The sequence below is a fragment of the Perognathus longimembris genome, chromosome 16 (assembly GCF_023159225.1).
Source record: "Perognathus longimembris pacificus isolate PPM17 chromosome 16, ASM2315922v1, whole genome shotgun sequence".
Classification (NCBI taxonomy): domain Eukaryota; kingdom Metazoa; phylum Chordata; class Mammalia; order Rodentia; family Heteromyidae; genus Perognathus; species Perognathus longimembris.
In genome coordinates this window covers 35,595,590-35,617,895 of record NC_063176.1, presented here as the reverse complement: position 1 = coordinate 35,617,895, position 22,306 = coordinate 35,595,590, and the positions used below count along the sequence as shown (strand labels likewise).

The 22,306-nt window shown below is 41.9% G+C and overlaps 1 protein-coding gene across 13 annotated transcripts in view; it reads right to left on the bottom strand.

Moving 5' to 3' along the window:
- Apbb2 (amyloid beta precursor protein binding family B member 2) overlaps positions 1-22,306 on the bottom strand; it is a 277,295-nt gene that overhangs the window by 90,130 nt on the left and 164,859 nt on the right. For 9 of the 13 annotated variants that reach the window (XM_048364644.1, XM_048364643.1, XM_048364650.1 and 6 more), the window contains one exon: positions 7,696-7,904. In XM_048364644.1, coding sequence (XP_048220601.1) covers positions 7,696-7,904 — 209 coding nt within the window. The remainder of the gene's footprint in view (positions 1-7,695; positions 7,905-22,306) is intronic. The other 4 variants (XM_048364648.1, XM_048364651.1, XM_048364655.1 and 1 more) reach the window with 1 other exon arrangement.

The following is a 22,306-nucleotide window of genomic DNA, read 5'->3' as shown; positions in this document are numbered from 1 at the left end:
TGAAACAGTTCCTTCTACCTGCCCCAGAAAACCAGGAAGTATCTTTTCTTCCTAATATGCCAAATATCTTTCATCTAAGGTTTGTGGAAATAAATGAAACTAATAAACACAACACAAGGACAGCTTCCTGAATCTGTTCCACCAACCCTGTCAGGCAAATCAACCATGGAAACTTTTCAACTGAAGTTCTTTAAAATGAACTGTGAATACTAACACAGAATTTGTACTCTCAATATTAACCCAGTTTTTATCACCACTAAGAGCAGATAAACCTAGGCTTAAATGCCCCACATATGGAAAGGTGCAGTTATTTACTCTGCAGAGGCAAAGGCTCAGACCTGTCATTACCACCTCCAGAGTTCAAAATGCAAAGGAACCCAGATCACTGTACTAATTTTTTAAAAATAATCTCTCTTAATGAATAAAAGAGCAAGAATACTGCCCAGTCCAGCACCACTCTCCTAGATTTGTATCCTGGAGGGCTTTGGAGGAGAAAAGTAAATGAGAGGAGCCTGTTAGTTCATAGGGCTGCGACCTCCCCCGACCCCAAGGGGGTAGCAGGGCCTGGTACCTATGTGTTTTCCAGCTTTGCTTGCATTTTCACAACAAAAGGTTTGGAGTCATCACTGCAGAATTCTTACAAAGCCTTGTACCAAGGACTTGAAATGTCCAGTACTAAATAAGACAAGTCAGAATTATTTTTCACAATGTAAGAAATGCCTGTGCGTTTTCTCATCACTACACCTGCAGACAGGGGAGCAACCGCTGCTCTCAAATGAGGTTCAACTTTAAAAAGGGTGTCACCTGACTAGGGAGGCTCAAGATAACTGAGTCCTTGGGGAGAAGTGTCAAAGATAATAAAGGGCCAGGCACTTGTGGCTCACATCTGTAATGTTAGCTGCTCAAGAAACTGAGATCTGAGGATTGTAGAGTGAAGCCAGTCCTGGAATCCAAGTGACTCTCATCTCCAATTAAAAACACCAAAAAGCTGGAAGTGGGGCTGTGGCTCACGTGGTAGAGAGCCAGCCTTGAGCACAAAAGCTTAGGGGCAGCACTCAGGCAAGTGCAACCCCACAAAACCCCAGGAACAAGAACAACAATAAAAGTAAAGATAAGAGAGAGTGTCATCAAATTCTATAGTTAGCTAATTGGTTTGTTGTTTCTAGTTTTGGGAGTGGAACCCAGGGCTTGTGAATGCTAGGCAAACCTCCACCACTGATCTATTTCATCAGCCCTGGCTAATCATTTCCCCTGATAATGAATAAGAAGCCAGATATTTCTTTTTTCTTTCCAGAAAGTCCATAGCCAATCTGTTCCGTCCTCTAGGCAGAAGGAGTAAGAGAGATGCAAGAAGAGACAAAGGCAACAAAGGAGGAAAGGGCAGGTGTGCCCTACGGACAGGACTGGGGTAGTAGGGCAGGTATGCACTACAGTCAAGACTGGGGTAGTAATGAGCAGAGAGAAACCATCTTCTATGAGCAGCATCTTCACACTTGGTAACCTTCTAGGCAATGCAGCTAAAGCCTTGTGTGTCCACAGGTGGCATTCTAGGACTCTAGAGTTGTAGCTGGGGAGACTCTCTGGCTTCTTGTCCTGGTCCTGCCCTTACTCTGGATACAATGGTCTTGTTAGTTCTGGGACAGCCTAGAGCCTTACCTCCTCAGAGACTGTCCAAGAGGACTGACTCAGTGCTGGAACATGTGCCTGTCGTGGTCCTCCAGCACCATGCCTGCATGGTGTAGAAGTGTGCTAACGTCAGCCCCCTAAGGGAAGCTAATCATGTAACCCAGACCACAGACAACTTTGTTTTTCTATGTTTCTCTTCCAGACTCTTAGGAGAACAGTTCCATAAACCAAGAAAAATTGATGCATTGTCCTTCTAATGGAAAAAGGCTGAAATCAGACTGATCCATTAACAATGCTAAAAGGCAAGGCAGTCTATTCTTGAAGATGGAGTTGGAGGAAGTAGGAAAGTCCCTATAAGAGAACTTCCTACAGGGCATGCTAAGGTTTGACTATGTCCTCCAGAAAGCATGTGCTGGAAACAGTCCACTGCTGAGGAGTGAGGACTAGTGGCAGGTGGCTCCACCCTCATGAACGGACTAATAATTGTAAAGGGGACCCTTACCAGATACAGCCCCTTGTTCTTGAACTTCACAGTCTTTAGAACCTTGTGCCAAGAGACTCTGTTTATTACAAATCACCTAGTATCTGTACTATTCTGTTAGCTAAGATCAGGTGCATAGAGCATCTTGTGAAGTGATTGTAATGCAGAGAGAGTGAGAGTAGAGGACTGAAACAGTAGGGGACAGAGTGGGAAGAAAGGCACTCGGGTGTTTTGTAGTGGCTTTGGTGGATGCTGTTACCATGTTATGTCCGTGTGTACCTTTAAAGCCAGCAGGGCCTGAGGGAAAGCCAGATTGAAATCTTAACACTGCTCTCATCTGTTCTGTAGCTCGGGTTCCTCACATGCCAAACAGGGCTTAGAAGACCTCTGCTGGAGTGTGAGCAGGTGTGATGGAGTGCTAGCTCTCAACACAGCATACAGTTGTCCTGGAAATGAGTTCCCTTATCCTCTACATTCCCTTTCCACAATGCAAAAAAAAAGTCTGGTGATTATGAAGTCCCCAAATCTCAATCCTGTTTTGTCAAGACTAGCGGCTTGATGGAAAGAAATGGCAGAAAACCTGGAATACTAGAATTTCAGAATTCCAAACCAGGAAGTATTAATGAACATTCTGTATATTTTATAAGCCTGTATGCCTCCTTTTTCAGATACTCTGTTTTTTTGTGTGAATGCAGCACTACTGGTGAGTCCTCTACTTATCATGGTTTTGCTTTCTGCAGTTCCAGTTGCCCACGGTCAACTATGATCCAAAAGTACCAAATGGAAATTACAGAAATAAGCAAATCATAAATTAAACTATGCTCATTCTGAGTAGCATGATGAAATCTCATGCCATCAAGCTCATTAACACCTAGGAAATGAATGCTTTCTCTGTCTGGCATATGCACACTGTGTGCACTCCCCATTGGAAGTAGCCCAATGCACACTGTGTGTATGCCCTGCCAGAAGTAACCCAGCACTGTCATGGTTGTAAGAAGGCTGCTGTGCTATTGCAGTGTACAGAGGGTTTGGTGCTATCTGTGATTTCAGGTAGCCAAAGATGGGCATATACAAATGAATCAAGTCCTGTGACCAGCAAGACTACGAGGAAGCCCCACTCAAGAGAACAGGAGACCCAAGCCTTTAGGACTAGCTTTGCTGCTCCAGAAAATCAACTAACACCAACCTTAGTTTTGAGCCCACTCAGAAAATGACTAATGAATTTCACCACATACCAGGTCTAAGGAAGCAAAATGAGAGCACCAGGGGCTAACTCCTAAGAAGCTTCCTGGAGGGACAGATACCAAAGTCCCCAAATACTGACATTTGAAGGGAGTCATTGGGATAGAGTGGTGAGACCATAGTTCCTGGGTGATACTGATTTAGGCCAAATAACTTAAGAGGAACGACAGATAAATAAAAATAGGGGAGGGACATGGTTCCTTGGAGGGCTCACTGCCCCACTCAGCAGAAAATCTAGAAAGCTTAACAGCAGATTTCCAGGCTCCACACCAGAGCATCTGTCTCCGTGGCCTGAGTGGGGTAGGACCAAGGAACCAGCAGAAGTCCTGTCATTCTCCTTAGCTTACAGGCTGAGGCATACTACCATAGCATAGGTCCTTCTCCAAGGTTTTTCCAACCCCGAAAAGTCATGATTACTTAACTGGGCCAAGAAATTCCATCATATGATGATAGCATGGCCCTTTTATGTTGTCATCTAACTCTATGTGTCCATGAAAATCCATGGTTTTGAGGCTACACATTTTGCCCCTCCTAAGGAGCTATATGCTGGGCACCCAGAGGTCATAAGCACCTCAATGCGGCAGAGTGACTAAGGACTCAGGGGAGCTCCCAGCTCTGGAGAGAGGATTCTCCTATACTGGCTGCCGGGCCCACTTTCTCTGTACTCTGCCGAGGAGCCGGACCACCTTCACTTGGAAAGATTCTAAGGAAGACTTGGCCGCAGGCCAACAGTTATTCATAAAAATATTTTCTATGGCTCTCTTTTCTCTAAAACGTGACATCTAAGTCATTTGGGAGATAATCTGGAACAAATAAATGGTTTGGGGAGATGGGGTGGGGTGGAGAATACAGTGTGCCAAGTTTCAGTGATAAATACTTTCTGGCCAGTTGCTAAACTTTCAAACACACTTCTGGCGTCACTGTGGAAACATTACCCACTGTGTTTAACACGTTCCCAGTGAACTTTGGAAAGCGAAATGTAAAAAATTTCAAACTGTAAAGAAGCCTTCAGTCCTAAATTTTGTACAGTCAACAGATTTGGCACTTATTTGATTTTCTTTTCAAGACAGCTTAGGGAAAAAACCAAAACGTATTAAAATACATACTTCCAACATGATACTGTATTACAAGGCCGTTGGTTTTATTTTTTCCTCTCCCTTAATATTTTGCTTTCTGTCTGCAATGTTTTGGACTTTGTTGAAATAGATTCTAGTTAGGGATTAAATAAATGGTATGAGAGAAACAATGGTTTCTCTTCTGCTGTCATCAGCACGAGATGTTATTAAAAGAAAACATTTTCTAGAAGGCTTCTGCATGTTATAGCCCCCCGTCTAGGGGAAGAGAAAGAGGTTTGAGAGTCTCTTAGCTTCCTACTACATTGTGCAGAGCTTGGGGTGGAAGTAGGGATCAACAGATATGAATTCATGTTGCCTGTACCATGTACTACCGGTGATCTTACACAAGCTCCACCTCTCTGTGTCCCCGTTGTCAAATGGGAATAACAACTACCATTAGAACAGGTGTGTATATATTCTATGGGGGAGCTATGAGATAGGGCATTGGCCTGGCACTGTATGTACTTGAATCCTCTCAGTGCCTGTAGTTTAGAGTCCTTGTTGGTGACTCTTCATCCTGAGTATCTGGCAGGCTGGGCCTTTTCCAATTCTCACTCCTCCTCTCCCTACCTGCTTATCCATTTGCTCCTGGAATTTTTAATTCATGACTCCTTAAATCGGCTAGGTTCTTGACTTAACAGGCAGCCGTGTGTGTGTGTGTGTGTGTGTGTGTGTGTGTGTGTGTGTGTGTGTGTAAAGTAAGCAACTGAAAGGAAGATTACCTAGCTTGCCAATCCTTCAAAAGGCTGGGAGGATGTAGCTTAGTGGAGTGCTTGCCTAGCATGCTCAAAGCCCTGGCTTCCATCCATCCATCCATCCATCAATCACTGGCTAATAAATAGGTGTCTCTCTCTGAAATTTTAAAAAGTAATATAGTCGAAGGAAGGAAGGAAGGAAGGAAGGAGAGGAGAGGAAAGAAAGGAGGGAGGAGGAAAGAAAGGAGGGAGGGAAAAAGGGAGAAGAGAAGGCCATCATTTTTTACCCAGTTCCATGGACAAACAAGATTTTTGTCAATATGACGGCATGGTTAGAGGCAGAAGTGGGGGAATGGAGCTATGGGGAGGTGAAAATATATAGCATTGAGGGCAAAATCCCAGGTAAAGAACCAGGGGAAAACGGTATAGACCCACTATAACAACAGCCTCAAGGCCACTCAGTTCCTTCAGGCTTGGCAGTTTCCTTTCTAAAATGTGGAAAGTAATAGTTGTCTTTTTTTTTTTTTTTTTTGGCCAGTCCTGGGGCTTGGACTCAGGGCCTGAGCACTGTCCCTGTCTTCTTTTTGCTCAAGGCTAGCACTCTGCCGCTTGAGCCACAGTGCCACTTCTGGCCGTTTTCTGTATATGTGGTGCTGGGGAATCGAACCCAGGGCCTCATGTATATGAGGCAGGCACTCTTGCCACTAGGCCATATCCCCAGCCCCCAATAGTTGTCTTTTTTGCCATGTGATAGTCTTGTAAGGGTCAAAGACATTAATGAAAATACTCTGAATTTTTATTTATTTACTTTTTTAAAAAAGTAGTGTATATGATAGAACCCAGGGCCCTACACATGCTGGACACATAGACTACTACTGAGCTACAGTTCCAGACCAAGCAAATCGAGGTCAACCTAAGCCGTCTGTGAGACTCCATCTGTATGGCTAGAAGCTGGAATTGCTAGTGCTCACCTGCAATCCTAGCAATTACAGGAAGCCTACAGATGCCATTTCCCTGTGGCATTCTCTGGCTACAGGTACCCTATTCGTCAACACGATTGGATTGGACAGGGGCACAAATATCCTAACAGATACCAAGAGAAATGATGTGCAGGTGAGAAGGAGAGTAGGTCTTCCCTTAGAGAGCACAGATGCTGGTGCTGGGAGGCTCTGCTTCTCAGGGACCCCTATGGCACCAGGAGGAAGCCTTCAGAGGAAATGGGAGGGATGCACTGGGAAAGAGGACTCCTCTTTGTACCAAGCTCCTTGAAGCCTGGGGCTGTGTTGGTCCATTTTAATCTCCCAGTATATACCTAATCCAAGATGAATAAATGGCTGAATGAAAATTACCCAGGGAATGGGAATATTATAAGTCAATGAAAAGTTATCAAAATCATCTAGTGATAAGGAACAAAATCTTATGGCTGATTATTAGGAGAAAGAACAAGCCAACCAAGGCCCTGGGCTACCAATAAAGGTATAGCTCACTCCACTGCAATCTCTAGAGATGGTAAGCTGAGGCTGAGGCTGGGAAAACAAAACACTGAATCCTTGCAAAGCAGGGATGTGATTGGAATACAAGTCTGATAGCCCCCCCCCCAAAAAAAGATAAGTAAATAAATCAAATTTATACTAGCAACTTTTAGAGAAAAGAAGGATGGATAACATTTGCTAAGATATAGAATATCTCTGTAGGTAAGAGATGAAGTTCAAATGCACTTCATTTCTTCAAAGTGAAAGAAAATGGGCTTGTATAAAGAAAAAAAAAACACTATCACTAGAAAAAGGTAGAAAAGCCTGGGTGTTTGAGAAACTAACTCTCAAGAAAAAGGGACGTCATTTAATTGTGACCTTTCTTAACTATAATTCTGTTTGGTTCAATATGTTATATTAAGTTTCACAAAGGTTTACTGTAGGAATTTTTATACCAATAAATATCACAATGAAATTATTCGTTTAAACACCCAGATTTCTTCTTCAGGAATAGGAGAAATTTATGCTGCTAATTATTTCTAAAATAATGTCACTTCTACTAAATAAACAGATTTCTCTCTTTTTCTTTAAAAAAAGAAATTAAACATTTAAGAACTCAGGGTTTATTCTTGCAGACATCCTCTGTATGCTAGCAATGAACTCAAGGCTACTAAGACACGTGGCAATTATAACCCACCTGACCAGGAGATGTTTTCTGTGTAAATATTTTATTGAGCCAGCCCTATGCAGTGGCACCTGCAGAGTAAATTATGCCTCTAAGAGCCCTAAGGACTCTTAACCACATCTCATTAATCAGCCCCTCTTGCTTTCTGTACCTAGAATGGTGTTTCAAGAGACCAAAAGCCATTAAAAATGAAAACAGCCCTGAAAGATGGGTATCAACATTATTTACTAGGAGGAAGTGTTACTGAGATTTCAAATGCAAGATGCGTGATAATCAAGAAGCTTACCTCAAGGACCTGTTGGGGCGGAAGCAAATAGTCTAAAGAGAAATCATAAGTTATATCCCCTCTACTAAGCCGGAAAAAGACATTCCATTTTACCTCATTCTCTGGGGTGGGAGATGGCGTTACAGAACTAAGAGACCCTTTCCTAGAACCCTGAAGATCTGCTGGGATGGACACAGGCCGTTCCCACTGAGTTGTTCCTGTCGGGATGTGCCAGTAGTAGGTGCCAGCAATGTCGTTCACTCTTTTCCAGCCAGGTGGCAGATCCGGATCTGTTTGAAAGGAGTGATCATTCCAGATATCTGCTGGAAAATGGGGGGGGGGGGGGAAGGAGACTTTTATTAAAAAGAGGAAAGGAATTTTTAAATTGCAGCACCGATAGCTGGACAAAACCCATAGGCAGATGTGTTCCCAGGCAGAACTACAATCTTCTTCTGGCTACAACGTATGGTAAGGGGGTGACATGGGCAGACAGACACAAGGAAAACACTGGAAAAGCAGGCTGACACTTGAGACGATGGACAAAGTAGAGTCAGCCTATCATTCCAAGAACCCTATGAACAAGCTAAAGTTCCATGAACCAGAATCAACTGCCCCAGCAAAAGTCACATGGCTATACAAAGAATTTACTGGATTCCTCTATCACTTTGCAAATATTATTATATATTAAAGGCCTCCCCCCAACTTATGAAAGTCATGTTACCTTTCCCCCCCGCCCCCCGGGGAGAATGATGACTACAGAATCATTCTATGAGATTCACAGGATAAGGGTTAAAGAAGACAATCTTACTTTTTGTCCAATCAACAGTTGTCAGTTTAATCTCAGGGCCACACTTTGAGGCAATTCAAGACGTGCCGTCCTCCCCGCCAGAGGATGGCGGGGGAAGGAGCGAGAGGGACCGCTCCTTCACCCCCAACGGCGCCGGGAACGCGGGTGCGGACGGGAGGAGCACCCCCGGAGGTGAAGGGGGGAGAGCGCGAACGGGACTCGCTTTCCCCCCAACCGGCCCCCGCGGGATGGGGACGGGAGGAGGAAGGAGAGAGAAGACAAGGCAACAAACAGTACAAGAAATGTATCCAATGCCCAACGTATGATACTGTAACCTCTCTGTACATCAGTTTGATAATAAAAATTTGAGGAAAAAAAAAAAAAAAAGACTACCCCACCTGCCCAGCTGGGCTTTTTCCTTCACCCTTCACCAGGGACATGGCTGGTCAGCCTTGTCTCTGAATCATAAGGCAAATCTTCTTTCTTCTCTACATGTCTGTCTTCCTTTCTCAATGCCAAAGTGAAAAGAATGTTTCACAATTTTTGAGATAAATATTTATGTTCCCTCTTTTTCTTAAGTTTCTCAAACACAGACCCACCTCCAAATGATTAGCTGCTTTGATCTGTATATGATTTTTTTGGTTCCCCCTTCCTGTGGGTCTGAGTCCTTAATTAGGAAAAAAAACATCAAGCACATCTCCACATCTAGTACTGTATTAAATGCTCACTTTACCCCCAGCTCGGAAGCAAGGCTGGATTCAGGTCTTTCAATACTTGGTCGTAACTATCATTGTGTAGCTGAGATTAGAAAACAAGACAAGAGACAAGAGCAAGGATTCAAGGCTGACTGTGTGTCATGTGTCCTTTATGGCAGGGATCCAATGAAGGCCAAACTACTTACCCCATTTCTAAGGCTCAGAGAAGGCAGAAGATGGAGGTACCAAGGAGGTAACTATGTTCTGCTATGGACTCTCAATGCAGGCTTTTTACTCAGGCCTCCTTTCTATCCTTGTCCAACTCCAGCAAGGCAGGCCAGCCACTCCAGCTTTCCTACCATCAGCAAAACCCTAAAGTGTCTGGTAGAGAGGAGACTAAACCCAGTGTTTCTCTTTCTTCCCTCCACCCTGGCCTTGAACCTGAGATACTTCCCCCAGGTTCCTGTCATCACTGCATCTTCCTGAAGGTCCTGTCACTTGCTCACAGGGAACAGGTCAGGTAGAGGTAGGAGCTAAAAGCCACAGGTGTCCTTTCAGAGTGGTTTTGGGGCCCTTTCTTGTGTGTGCCTATTGTTCTCTTCAAGGGGAAGTCAGAGAGCAAAAATAGCAGTGCCAAAAGCCCTACAAAGTCCTCCTTGTGCTGGAAGCCTCTTGGGCCAAAAGCAATACTTGATGTAGGAACAAGGGACCTGCTGTGCACGGTAAGGACCCAGCCCACTCCAGTCACTTTGGGTACCAGCTAAGGGCCAGCTCCTCCCCAGCTTCCTCCAGGGCTGGCTTCCTGGCTGGGATGTGCAGAGAAGCAAAGCAGCCTCTATTCACTCCCTCCTGTCCTCTCTTTTAGGAACTCAAGGGTCAAATAAGAACAAATTAGCATCTAGCAGTGGCTGGAAATTTCCTCTCCTGCTGCAGAGGGCACGAGAAGGAGGAATGGGTGCACTGGGAGTCTTATATTTAGCAAGGTCTGGACTGTAAAGCAAAAGATTACTCAGGTTCTCAGAGCAGCATTCACTCTCTGCCCTGGGGTTTGTGTATCCGTGGCTTCGGGTGTGCAAGAGGCAGCTAGAATAGGAAGGTGAGTGCAGGTATTCATTTCCCAAGTTCTTCCTGTCTACTCCAGGCCACATTTGGTTTCAGAGCATAGGGGGTCAGAAGTGACGATGACAGATGTATCCAGCAGACTTGGGAGATGCATAGTTTCTCATTCAATAGGTCTGGGGCCCAAGAACTAATATTCCTAATAGTTCCACTGCTGGCTTCAAGGCCCTATGCTTCTGAGCAGCAGTGGCCTAGGAAAAGGGAAGCAGTAGTCACTGTTCCCGTTAAACCACTGGCTACTGAGTGAAACACGGGGAGTGGATATTCAACCACATATGGGGACCAGGTGGGCTGTCGAGATAAGATGGACTGAAAGATCTTTGGGGAGGCAAGTTCTCCCCATACTAGAAGGGGCCAACCTTCCCAGAAGAGGGCCAGCAGGTGCAAAGGTTATGTGGCAGAAAAACTCTGTTATACCATTCTGACCAAAATGTCACTCTAGTGGTCTGAGTCACATATGAGTAGGTTTAAAGCCTTAATGGCTAAGGATTCGCCTTTTAAAAAAATTAATATTTATTTATTGTCAAAGTAATGTACAGAGGGGTTACAGTTTCATACGTAAGGCAGTGAGTACATTTCTTATCAAACTTACCTCCTCCTTTGTTTTTCTCCCACCTTCTCCCCTCCCCACGCTCCCCAAGTTGTACAATTGTTTAACGCATATTGTCTTGTAAGTATTGCTGTTGCATTGGTTTGCCTTTGTCTCTCCATTTTGGTGTTCCCCTTCCCTAGTTCTAATAATCGTACATACAACACCCAGGGTAACAAAGTCAGTTACAGTAACACCAGGAGTAAAACCATGGGGAAAGAAGACAAAAGAAAAAGGCGTAATTTCACATGGTATGTTGAAAATGACAAAAAAGGCAAACCACTTATTTCCAAATCTTGGAGCTCGTTTTACTAAGCATCATCTTATGTGTTCATATGTACATAGCTACTGTGCTCCTCTGCTAGGACTATCCTGGACAAATACTATTTATTTCCAATAAGGGAAACCATAGAGTCTATGTTTCTTTGGGTCTGGCTCATTTCACAGAGGGACAATTGAAGGTTGTATGTGATTTGTGTTAAAAAAAAAATCAGAAGAATAAGTTACACAATGCTCCCATTCTTAGAAAAAAATTCATTCTCTATTTCCAAAGTCTTCCCAAACTTATAGCTTGTAGCTGATACTATACTTCCTTTTGAACAATGTTATTTTTGACAGAGCCAGAAGCTGTAGTAGAAACTAGAAAAATGGAATTCAACTTTTAAAACCTTTTCCTATTGCCCAGTGTCCCTGTCTTCAGTCTCCCTCCCTCCTCCTCTCTCTCTCCCTCATCACTACTTACCTCCCCTCTCTCTCCATCATCACTACTTACCTCCCCCCTCTCTCTCCCTCATCACTACTTAGTACCCTTTTTCCAAACTCAGATCTTCAGTGTCTGATTAGAACAAATAAGGCTCTTCATTTCCTGCAGCATAATTACCACAGAGCCATGCCTCCAAGCCTAGATGGTTCTGAGTAGCAGAGATGTTGCTTGGAATCTGGCATTAAATGGGCCAAAGGTCTGGTCAAAATGCTGGTCATGGAAACAGCTTGCTAGCTGATGAGACCTTGGCTAAGTGGCTTAAATTGTGATGTCTTGATGGCTTGTTGTAAGATAGAGCTGATGGCTGTTCCTACCTCACAGGGCTGATGGAAAACCAAGAACCCAGCACCGAGGGATCATTCAACATGTGTTTGTTGTTTGGGAATTAATCCCAAAGTGTCAGAATCTTGACTTTCCAGCCTACCAGAAAGGACTAGTGTCAAGGCCCTTGTATTTTCTGATGTTAATTTGCAACACTTGATTCAGCCTTTGGTATGGCTATTAAAAAGCAGCACTTTGTACTCAACTTCCAGCTTTCTTACCTTCATATTGTTTAAGTTGCAATAAACCTGTAACAGTTTGGGCAGTGTGAATGTTCTAACACTTTTCTCCATGTTATCCTTGAAAAACTTATATTAAGTTTTTTTTTTAGTATCTCTGACATAGAGAACTATTCGTAGCTGAGGACTCTTTTTTTTCCTGTGAAAGTTGTGTAAATATTCTAAGATCTCAATATTTGTATGGTCTTTACATTTGGACCTTTGCACACGAACATATGTTGTATGTTTTATCAAGTACTTTTGGCATAAAAGCACCATAAAACTCCTAAAATTTAAACACACTAGAGAGAAACAAGTTCTCTAGCTCCCTAGTCTAGATTTGCATCTAGTTCCTATGCTTGCTAGCTAGTGAGATGGAGGCTAAGTGGCTTAAATTCTAATGTCCTGATGGCTTGTTGCAAGACAGAGCTAATGGCTGCTCCTGCCTCACGGGGCTGACGTTCTTCAAAACAAGAACCCAGCACCAAGTTGGGCACAGAGTAGTCATTCAGCTCGTGTTTGTTATCATTAGCTATCAACTGCTTCACTCAAATGTGGCTGGGAGGGGGCATTCTTTAGTATATAACTCTCTTCCTCTCTCTCCTCCTTTCCTCCCTTTCTCCTGTGATCAAATCCAGGGCCTGGTACATATAAGCATGTGCCACCACTGAGCTGCATTCCAGCTTCTAAAAAATTCTTAAAGTGGAATCAGTCACAATGCTTCTTCATTTCTTAGAGTTTGTAACAACCAGACATTTTTCCAATTAAAAAGGTAATTTTTACTTAAATCAAGTAAACTAAATGACAACACCGACTATGCAATGTCAATTTAGAAATGATGACTCATGTGAGAACACACTTGCATGCATTCTTTTTTTTTTGGGGGGGGGGGGGTCCCCTGGGTATACATCCCAGGAACTCAGCATGCTAGGCAAGCACCTACCTGCTAAGCAATGTCACTAGTACCATAGCACTTCTTTAACCAGTGTGTGGCTGTTTTAAGGCATGTAGTTGAGGCCACTGAAGAAGAAATAAAGCTGAGATAAAATGAGTGAGGTGTGTTTTGTGTTTAAAGCATTCTTCTTTTGAGTTTGCATTGGCCCTACCTTGTGTTCTTGGGAAAGTACTGGAATAAGAAGTGATCTAAGGCCTAGAAGAGAATTACAATAGCTATGTACATATTACCATAGAAGATGATGCTAATTGAAATGAACTCCAAGATATGGAAACAAGAGGTTTTTCTTTGTTGTTGTTTTTTATGTACTGTGAGAAGTTATTTCTTTTTGCTTTTATTTGTTTTTCTCTTTTGGTTTATCCCCTGTTATCCCTGTATTTGATTTAGGTATCCTGTGCATTACACACACACACACACACACACACACACACACACACACACACACACATGTTTATCTAAATTAGATTAAGGGAAGGGGAACAGCAAAAGGGTGAGGCAAAGAACAAAGGGTGGGCTGATACAAGACAATATGTTGGAAATGAACTTTACAACTTGAGGGAGTGTTGAGGGGGACACGGAAAGTAGGAGAAAAACTAGGGAGAAGGTAACAATGTTGAACAAGAAATGTACTCCTTACCTTACATATGTAACTGTAACTCCTTTGTACATAACCTTGACAATAAAATTAAATTTCAAAAATCAATAAAAAAGTGATCTATCTGATGGTGGAAGATAGAAGGAAAACTATGACTTGTATTTTCAAACTGTTAACCAAAATAAAACAGGAAATTTCAGGGAAACTTAAAACTAAAAAGCATGAAATGCAAGAGGCTAAAAAGCACTTGAGGAAAATATGTACATCTGTTTATCCATCCATCCATCCAAAATATATGCATATGTGTATCTGAGGCAAATTGTATGAGAGTGGCAGCTTCTAAATATCTAAACACAATACCACTCACATATATTTTGTAACTAGTTACAAAAGAAGACATTAAAATCTTAAGATTATATGAATATAAGCTAAGAGCTTATATTCTAGTATGTACAAGGTACAAGAGGGTATGATTTATAACTGCTACTGGGAAGGAAGAAAGGAAGGAAGGAAGGAAGGAAGGAAGGAAGGAAGAAAGGAAGGAAGGAAGGAAGGAAGGAAGGAAGGAAGGAAGGAAGGAAGGAAGGAAGGAAGGAAGGAAACTTAAAACGTCTGTGAAGATTCATCATTTACTCTTGAGACATATCTCCAGAATGTAAAAGCCTGAGCAAAACACTGGGTGGGGAATGAAATAGCTAATAGGGATTGTGAAATCGGCAATATTCTGATAATATTTAAACATACATATTAAAATATAGAATATAAAGTCTCCAGGCAGGCTGTGTTACGTTTCCCACCAGTTGCCAGCCTGTATCCCTCACTGACTGACTGGCCACAATACATTCTGTTCAACACCAGGCATGAAGACAGTCTGGCAGGAGGAATGACTAATCAAGCATTCAATTCTTTGCTTTTATGTTTGAATATTTAGTGCCTAGTCTTAAACACAGTATTAAAGGAAGAACTATGATTATAGGGGAAATAATGCAAAGGGTAACTGCAAACACCAGTCAGAAAGTGTATCCTCCTTCAACCCAAAATTCCCATTTCGTTTTATTATTATTTCACACTGAGCAGCAGCAGAAGAAACAGAACACAACTGCAGGTATAGTCCTGGCCATGTGAATATGAGGTACCATACTCCTTCAAGACAGATAGCTTTGAAGGAATATTAAATGGGTCAATTTTCTTTCCCATTATTTAGGCAAATCTTCTCATGTAGCTGTGGTCCTGCAGCTGGTACCCAGCAGCCATAATCAGAAGGTACAAGCTATTCAGGACTTGCTTGGAACAACTCCAAGTTGTTAGGACTGGACTTGGCATCTACTTTCAATATTAGACTAAAAGATGATTATTGAGAATCTGGGAAGCAGATAAAATATTCAAGGGCAAGTTGGCCTTTTATCAGCACATTAAAAACAGCAAGCCAGAGTGGGTGCCAAAATAAAAAATCTATGTGTGGGGGGCTGGGAATATGGCCTAGTGGCAAGAGTGCTTGCCTCCTACACACGAAGCTCTCGGTTCGATTCCCCAGCACCACATATATGGAAAACGGCCAGAAGGGGCGCTGTGGCTCAGGTGGCAGAGTGCTAGCCTTGAGCGGGAAGAAGCCAGGGACAGTGCTCAGGCCCTGAGTCCAAGTCCCAGGATTGGCCAAAAAAAAAAAAAAAAATCTATGTGTGGGAACATTACACTCACAAGATTCAAATGCATACTTTGTGTTTCTGATACAGGAAACACAGCACACTTTTCTAGTGCATCAATGAACCTTCCAAGTACTGTAGTGAATCCATACTCTTCTGATCCCACAAAACCATGCACAAAGAAAGTATCACTCACATTCACAAGTAAGGGAAACAGATTTTGGCAATGTTAAATAACATGTTCAAAGTTAGAAAACAACTTACCATTTTCTATGGAAAAACCTCGCTGTATTTCAGTTTGGAAACTTACATGAATATTAAAGGTAAAAGTGCCTTTTGAAGAAACAATCAGAAATGAAGCAAATGTTCAAGCTGCCAGAGTGGCTAATGGACAAGCTTTAATATTTGATATAAAATAAGACTTTAGATTATGGGTGGAGAGGAAGAGCATAACGAAAAATGCATTTCTGAGATTAAGTTTTAAAAAATACATTTAAAAGAATCAGTTTTTTTTTAAATGGCTCCTCTATTCTCCACCTAACTGAAAAAAAAATTGTAAGCATCTTATATAAAGGATATAAACATTTCAACCAATAAAAGAATGAGAGAATAGAGTCATGGAATGGAGAAGAAATTTTGGACACAGGCTCTCCAGATATAAGCCCAGCAGGTCTTGAACTCTCAATGAAATTTAATTACTTCCTCCAAAAAAATTTGCAGTCTTAGTTAACTAGTAAAAGATGTTTATCAAGAAAAGGCACTGTTTTCCTCAGAACCAAATCTAATAGGAAATCAACACATACATAGAACACTGGAAGTAGAAAGGCAGTTACTGACTATAAAGGATGAATTGTTGGGATGGTTTTGCTTTGCTAATCATGTAATAAATAGTAATTATGTCAAATAACAGATAAATGCATGTAAACAATTTAAAATAACAGTGAAGCTAGGTGTTGCAAAGCATTTTGTACTTTCCCCTTTGTTTATGACAAGAAGCTAGTGTCTGGAATCTCCTGAAGATAACACTATGTAGTGTTCTCTTTGCTGTGACAATCTGAACTTTCAATTGGATACACAGTTACTTAAAGACCACATCCTCCTTGGCAGTGAGGTATGGACACCCAACGAACATTTTAACTACTGGCATGTTAAGCTCAAGGATTCTGTGACAATTTCCAAAAGACTACCTTAGAAAAAGACCTGGCAAGAATACTTTTCCTTGCTGTCTGGAACAGAGATGCTGCTTTGCTTCCTAAAGACACAGGCTACACCCTAGGGCTAGGGGAGTAGGAGGAAAGAAAAAAATCCAGTTTCTGAGGTCTTCCTGGAGCAAAGCCATAATATCTATGGCCTGCTACTTCCAGGTTTCTATATGAAAGGGAAATACTTTTCTATTGTAACAAGTGACTGTTACTATTAAGTCTTGTGTTACTAACAGGGTGATCTCTAACTCATTCATCTTAACAGCAAGAAACTGAATTCCAGGCCTAGCACCTAGCCAAAAAAAAAAAAAAAAAAAAACAACAACCAAAAAAACCCCAAACAACAACAATAAAAAACCCAGATTCTAATGGAGTCACTTTGCAACCTCTTGTTCAACTCTAAACCTATAGTAATCTAAATTACAGATATGGGTACGAAAACCAGTCTTTTGATGTCTAACTCGACCGATACTCTTTCTAAAGCATCAGATTTGTAGAAATTAACTCCATCATTCATTTGTTTTCCACCAGCCATCAGTCCTAGCATCTTATTTCCCAAACATTGATACATCAAGTGCAGAAACTGTTGAACCTAACTTTTTTTTTTCTATTTTTAAATGTTTTAATTATCTTTAAGTAGTTGTACAGGAGTTGCTATTTAACAATTAGCAGTTTATGAATACAACGTGTCTTGATTAGAGACACCCCCCCTTCAACATTCTCATCCCAATTTGGCCTATCCCTTCCCTTACTTAATTTTTTGGTATACCCAATAAATTCTTGACTGCGTTCTCCTCCTTCCCCCCATCGTTTGTCTATCCCTCCCCCTTGGCCCCAACGCTTTCTTGCATGTATCCACTTCGTGGTGAAGATTTTGTTGGACTTTGGCCTAGTCTTTCTAAAAAGAATGATAGTATTTGAGTTCTTCATAGAGTCAATTACACTTCAGTTAATTCACTTGGAATCACTTGCATACCACTCAACATGTTTACTTGTAGATTTATAGGCACAATGAGGGAAAACGTGCAAGCTTTGTTTCCCTGGGTCTGGCCATCTTCATTTAATATATTTTTCCAAGTCTTTCCATATCCTTATAAGTGGTATAATATTATTCTTTCTAGTGGATGAGTAAAATTCCATTGTGTCCACATACCACATTTCTTGATCCATTCATCCACTGAGGGGCATCTGGGTGGATTCCATATCTTGGCTATGGTGAATAATGAAGAAGCTCTATATTCTTGTGAGCTATTGCTCCACAACAAACAATTCCAACACCCACTGTTTTAAAAATAATAGTCATTTTTGAGGCAAGGGGTTACAAGTGTGACAAGAAATGTATGCACTACATTATGTATGTAACTTTAACCCCTCTGTATGTCACCTTGACAATAAAATAAAATTAAAAAGTAAAGTAAAAGCCATTTTACTAGAGTCAGAGTTCATGGGTTGGGGTTCAGGCTGCACTCCTCATTTCACATAGTGTCACATGCAGTCTGCAGAGTTTAGTACAGTCTCACTCATGGCTTGAACCTAACTTTTTATAAACAATAAAAAGGATCTCCTGGGGCTGGGAATGTGGTTTAGTGTAGAGTGCTTGCTTAGCATGCATGAAGGCCTGGGTTCGATTCCTCAGTACCACAGAAAAGGCTAGAAGTGGCATTGTGGCTCAAGTGGTAGAGTGCTAGCCTTCAGCAGAAGAAGTTTAGTCAGTGCCCAGGCCCTGAGTTCAAGCCCTAGGACTCCCCCACCTATCCCCCCAAAAAAGAGAGGATCTCCTGAATTCAACCAACCCAAAGCAACATCTAGCCATTCATTTGGTTCAAGGTTTTTTAATTCTTCAAGTTATATCATTCTTCTTCCATAGCCTCCATAATTGTACACTAAGAGAGTAAAGCAAAGATCTCCCAGAGAAAAATAAAATGGCAAAATCCATTAGATGACACACATTTGTGGGATAGTTTGATTTCTCTTTTCAAGCAATGAAAGAGTAACATGCAAAGCTCTGAATTTTTCAAGATGCTGGGCTATTGAGAGAAAAGAGGCAGGGGTATTTGTGTATCCCATCTGCCAGGGTTGCATGCATACAGGTGTCATAATTTACTCAAAATAGAATCTAGCATGATACAATATTAGGTAACACAGCCAAAATTCCAGGAATGGACAAAGTAACTAGGGTAATTACTCCCAAAAATCTCAAAGAGTAAACTTGTGTTCAAAGTGTAAAATAACTCCCTTTTTGTGTAGATTAGGATGTAAGGCATCTCAGTGTTTAAATTTCAAGTTCCTAATAACAAAAAAAAAAAAAAGAAAATTTCATTTAGAGGCTACTCATCGCAAATTAAACACATCTAAGTTCTTTCAGGTAAAGCCTAGACTTCTCTTTTTATTATAATCAACCAAGGTTAGAAAAACATGTCTCACACATGGCAGAGTGCAATGTAAATGTCCTGACTGAACATTCATGTAGTTTAGAGTGACATCCTTTATGCAGATTTCATTCTCAGAAATTACAGAGGCTATTCCAAGAGAAGACGGCGGAGGAGTGGCTGAGCCCTTGCAGCGCTCCCTCCGATATCATAGCTTTATCACCTCATAGAAACTCTTTCTCCGAGAAAGACAGCCAAAGTAATTTCTAACAGTACAGGGATTCTGAACAGGAAGGAAAAATCGACTTTGCTGGTCTGAAAGCACATAATTCAGCTCCGAGCGGCGTCCCGCCGCCGCGCCGCGCCAGCGCCGGCTCCGGCACAGTGCCGGGCACAGCCTCCCCCGCCCCCGCACTCCGCACAGCTAAAGTGTTAAATACTCCAGACGGCAGCCGAGCACGGAGGACCTCACATCGCAGAGACAGCGTGAGTACCCCCAAAATTTATCATCACTTGTGCCCACAGTCCAGCTTCTGGAAGGCATCCCTGTCCCCACCGCCAGAGCAAAGCGCCATCTTTGACACTGGCATAGGGTCAGACCAGACTGGAACTGAAGCGGGCCTGGGGAAAGTGAGGTCAAAAAAGCCATCTTTGAAAAGGGCAGGAGGGGCGGAATCAGTGAGAACCAGCCCAGCCCAGAAGAACGCCCCCTGCCCCCCTGCCCTGGCGGGAGGCGAGTCCGGGGCTTAGCCAGAGATGCCCCGCCCTGCCCGCCGGAACTTCTAAACTTAAAGCAAAAGCTGCGAGCAGCTACCAGGGGCACGGAAACAACAGACGGAGGAACAAACAGTTCCAGGGACAGCTAAACGGTCCCATCACAGAGGAAGCTAATTCCCAGCCCAAAACGGAGCTGTATTCCATAGCTACATATGCCACAGAGGCCGCCTCCCTCAGGCAAGCAACGCTCAGCGGAGCAAAACAGCCCAGAGGCGCCCCACCCTGCTGTGGTCACAGCGTAGTCAAGACCAGGCATCAAAGGCAGCGGCCCCACAGCAGACAGAGGAGCCACAGTTCCTGAGACTGCTCACGTCCCCATCGACAGAGGACGCCCAAGGCCTGCCTGCAAGCTGTGGGAATCTCAGAGACCCACGATTGCACCAACAGGGGAGAAGGCCAGAACAGAACCACCCCTTGCCAACTGAAATCAAGTCAAACCAGCCAATCAGGAAAATAGACTGCAGTCCATTGCAGGGAAATCAGAGACTGGTTTCTTTTTCTTTTCAAACATTTTTTTTTAAAAAACTTTTCTTTTAAATTTTCTTTTTAATTTTTTCACACCTGAAACATCATTGGCTGGTTATTTTATTTTTTTTTTTTTGGTTTGTTTGTTTTTTGTTTGTTTTCCATTTTTATTGGTTTGTTTTATCAAGTTTTTTTTGTGTTTGTTTATTTGTTTGGGTTGTTCTTTTTCTGTTATTTTCCTTTTTATCTACTTATGCTTCCTTTTTAAATAATTTTTCTCTGTTTTGTGTTTCTGTCTTCCAGTATTTTTACTTCATTTCTCTCGATGCGTCCTCTTCCTTTAAAAATTACTTTCCTATAAATAACACCTACACCCTTTTCTGCTAACTCTCCAGTGTCTGTCATTTTATCAATGTTCTTTCTACTGATTCTACTCTTCTCCACATTTCCACGTCACTGAAACTAAACCAAAATCACCCCCCCCAATACACTTTACTCTATTCTCTTTACTACCTCCAACTTACCCGCCTGACTTACTGCCTGGACCTCCAGGTTCCATTGACTCCTGGTTATTGGATAGAGGGTATCCCAGCTTAATACGAGTGAATCAAAGGGGTTCATAGAGAAAACCAGTCCTAAAAGAACTTAATATAAAAACAAGAATTGCATATAGGGTTGTAACAGTAAATAAGTAACTACTGAATACAGGGCCCAGGATCGGATGTTATATTGAAATTGTATTCTTTAGGAACACCAAATCTAACTTTATAGACAGGTATACAAGGTATCTGTATATAATTGTGAAATTGTAAGATTTACACAACAGTGCTTGGTAAGGGCTGCTTTGGGTCTTAAACAGTGCTCACAGGTGCTGGTAGACTGGCATTCCCAATTCAAATGGGCAGAAGAAACACAAGAAAGATGGCAAATAATGAAGTCTTATCCCCCACTCAAAACAAGCAGGAAGCAGAACAGTCAATCAAAAACATAGAAGAAAACCCCCAAAATGCTCTACAAAGTTTACTGATAAACATGATAAATGAAAAGTTTGAATCTCTTCAGTCAATTATGTTAGAGCGTGAGGAGGCAAAGCAAAAATTAATGGAGAATTTCATGGCATCCACAAATAGAAAGATAAGTGAGCTTCAAGAGTCAAATGAAAAGATAGCTACCCAACTTAAAGATTTGAGAGACAACACTCAAAACCAAAGTAATGAAGTTAATGAAGTAAAGAAGTCCATACAGGACCTAAGAAATGACATGGAAATCATCAGGAAAGACCAGTCAGAAGGAAAAGAGATTCGAAATCAAGTTGCTAGCCTACAGTCCCGACTAACTGAAGCAGAGGATCGAATCTCAGGAGCTGAAGATTCCTTAGACTCTATGGAGAAAGATCAAAAATCAATACAAATCCAGTCCAAGCAACAAAACAGATCGCTACAGGAGATTCAAGACACAATCAGGAAGCCCAATTTAAGGATAATAGGTATTGAGGAAAACTTGGAGAAAGAGGTTAATGGGATAGGCAACCTATTTAACAGAATACTAGCTGAGAACTTCCCAAACATCCAGAAGGAAAGGCCTATACAGGTACAAGAAGCATTTAGAACCCCAAATCGACCTGACCAGAATAGGACTTCCCACCGACACATTGTGATCAAAACAGCTTCAGCAGAGTGCAAGGAAAAAATACTCAAAGCTGTTAGGGCAAAGAAAACAATCACATATAAAGGAAAAGCAATCAGAATTACCCCAGACTTCTCAGCAGAGACCATGAAAGCAAGGAGAGCCTGGAATGAAGTATACCAAACTCTAAATAAAAATAACTACCAACCAAGAATTCTGTACCCCGCCAAACTCTCCTTCATAGCCGAAGGTCAAATAAAAGTCTTCCACAATAAGGAAAAACTGAAACAATATATCTCCACCAAACCAGCTTTACACAAAATCCTTAAAGATGTACTCTACAGGGAAAATAATCAAGATCCCAACACAGACAGAGAAATGAACCCTAATTAGTAAACACTAGATCAAGAAATGGGAAGACACACCTTTAAACAAGATAGTGATAATGAAAAGAACAAACGATCACCTCTCAATCCTAACTGTCAACATTAATGGACTTAATTCTCCAATCAAACGACATAGGCTCATAACTTGGATCAAAAATCAAGATCCATCTTTCTGCTGCCTCCAAGAGACACATCTATCCAGCAAAAGTAAACAT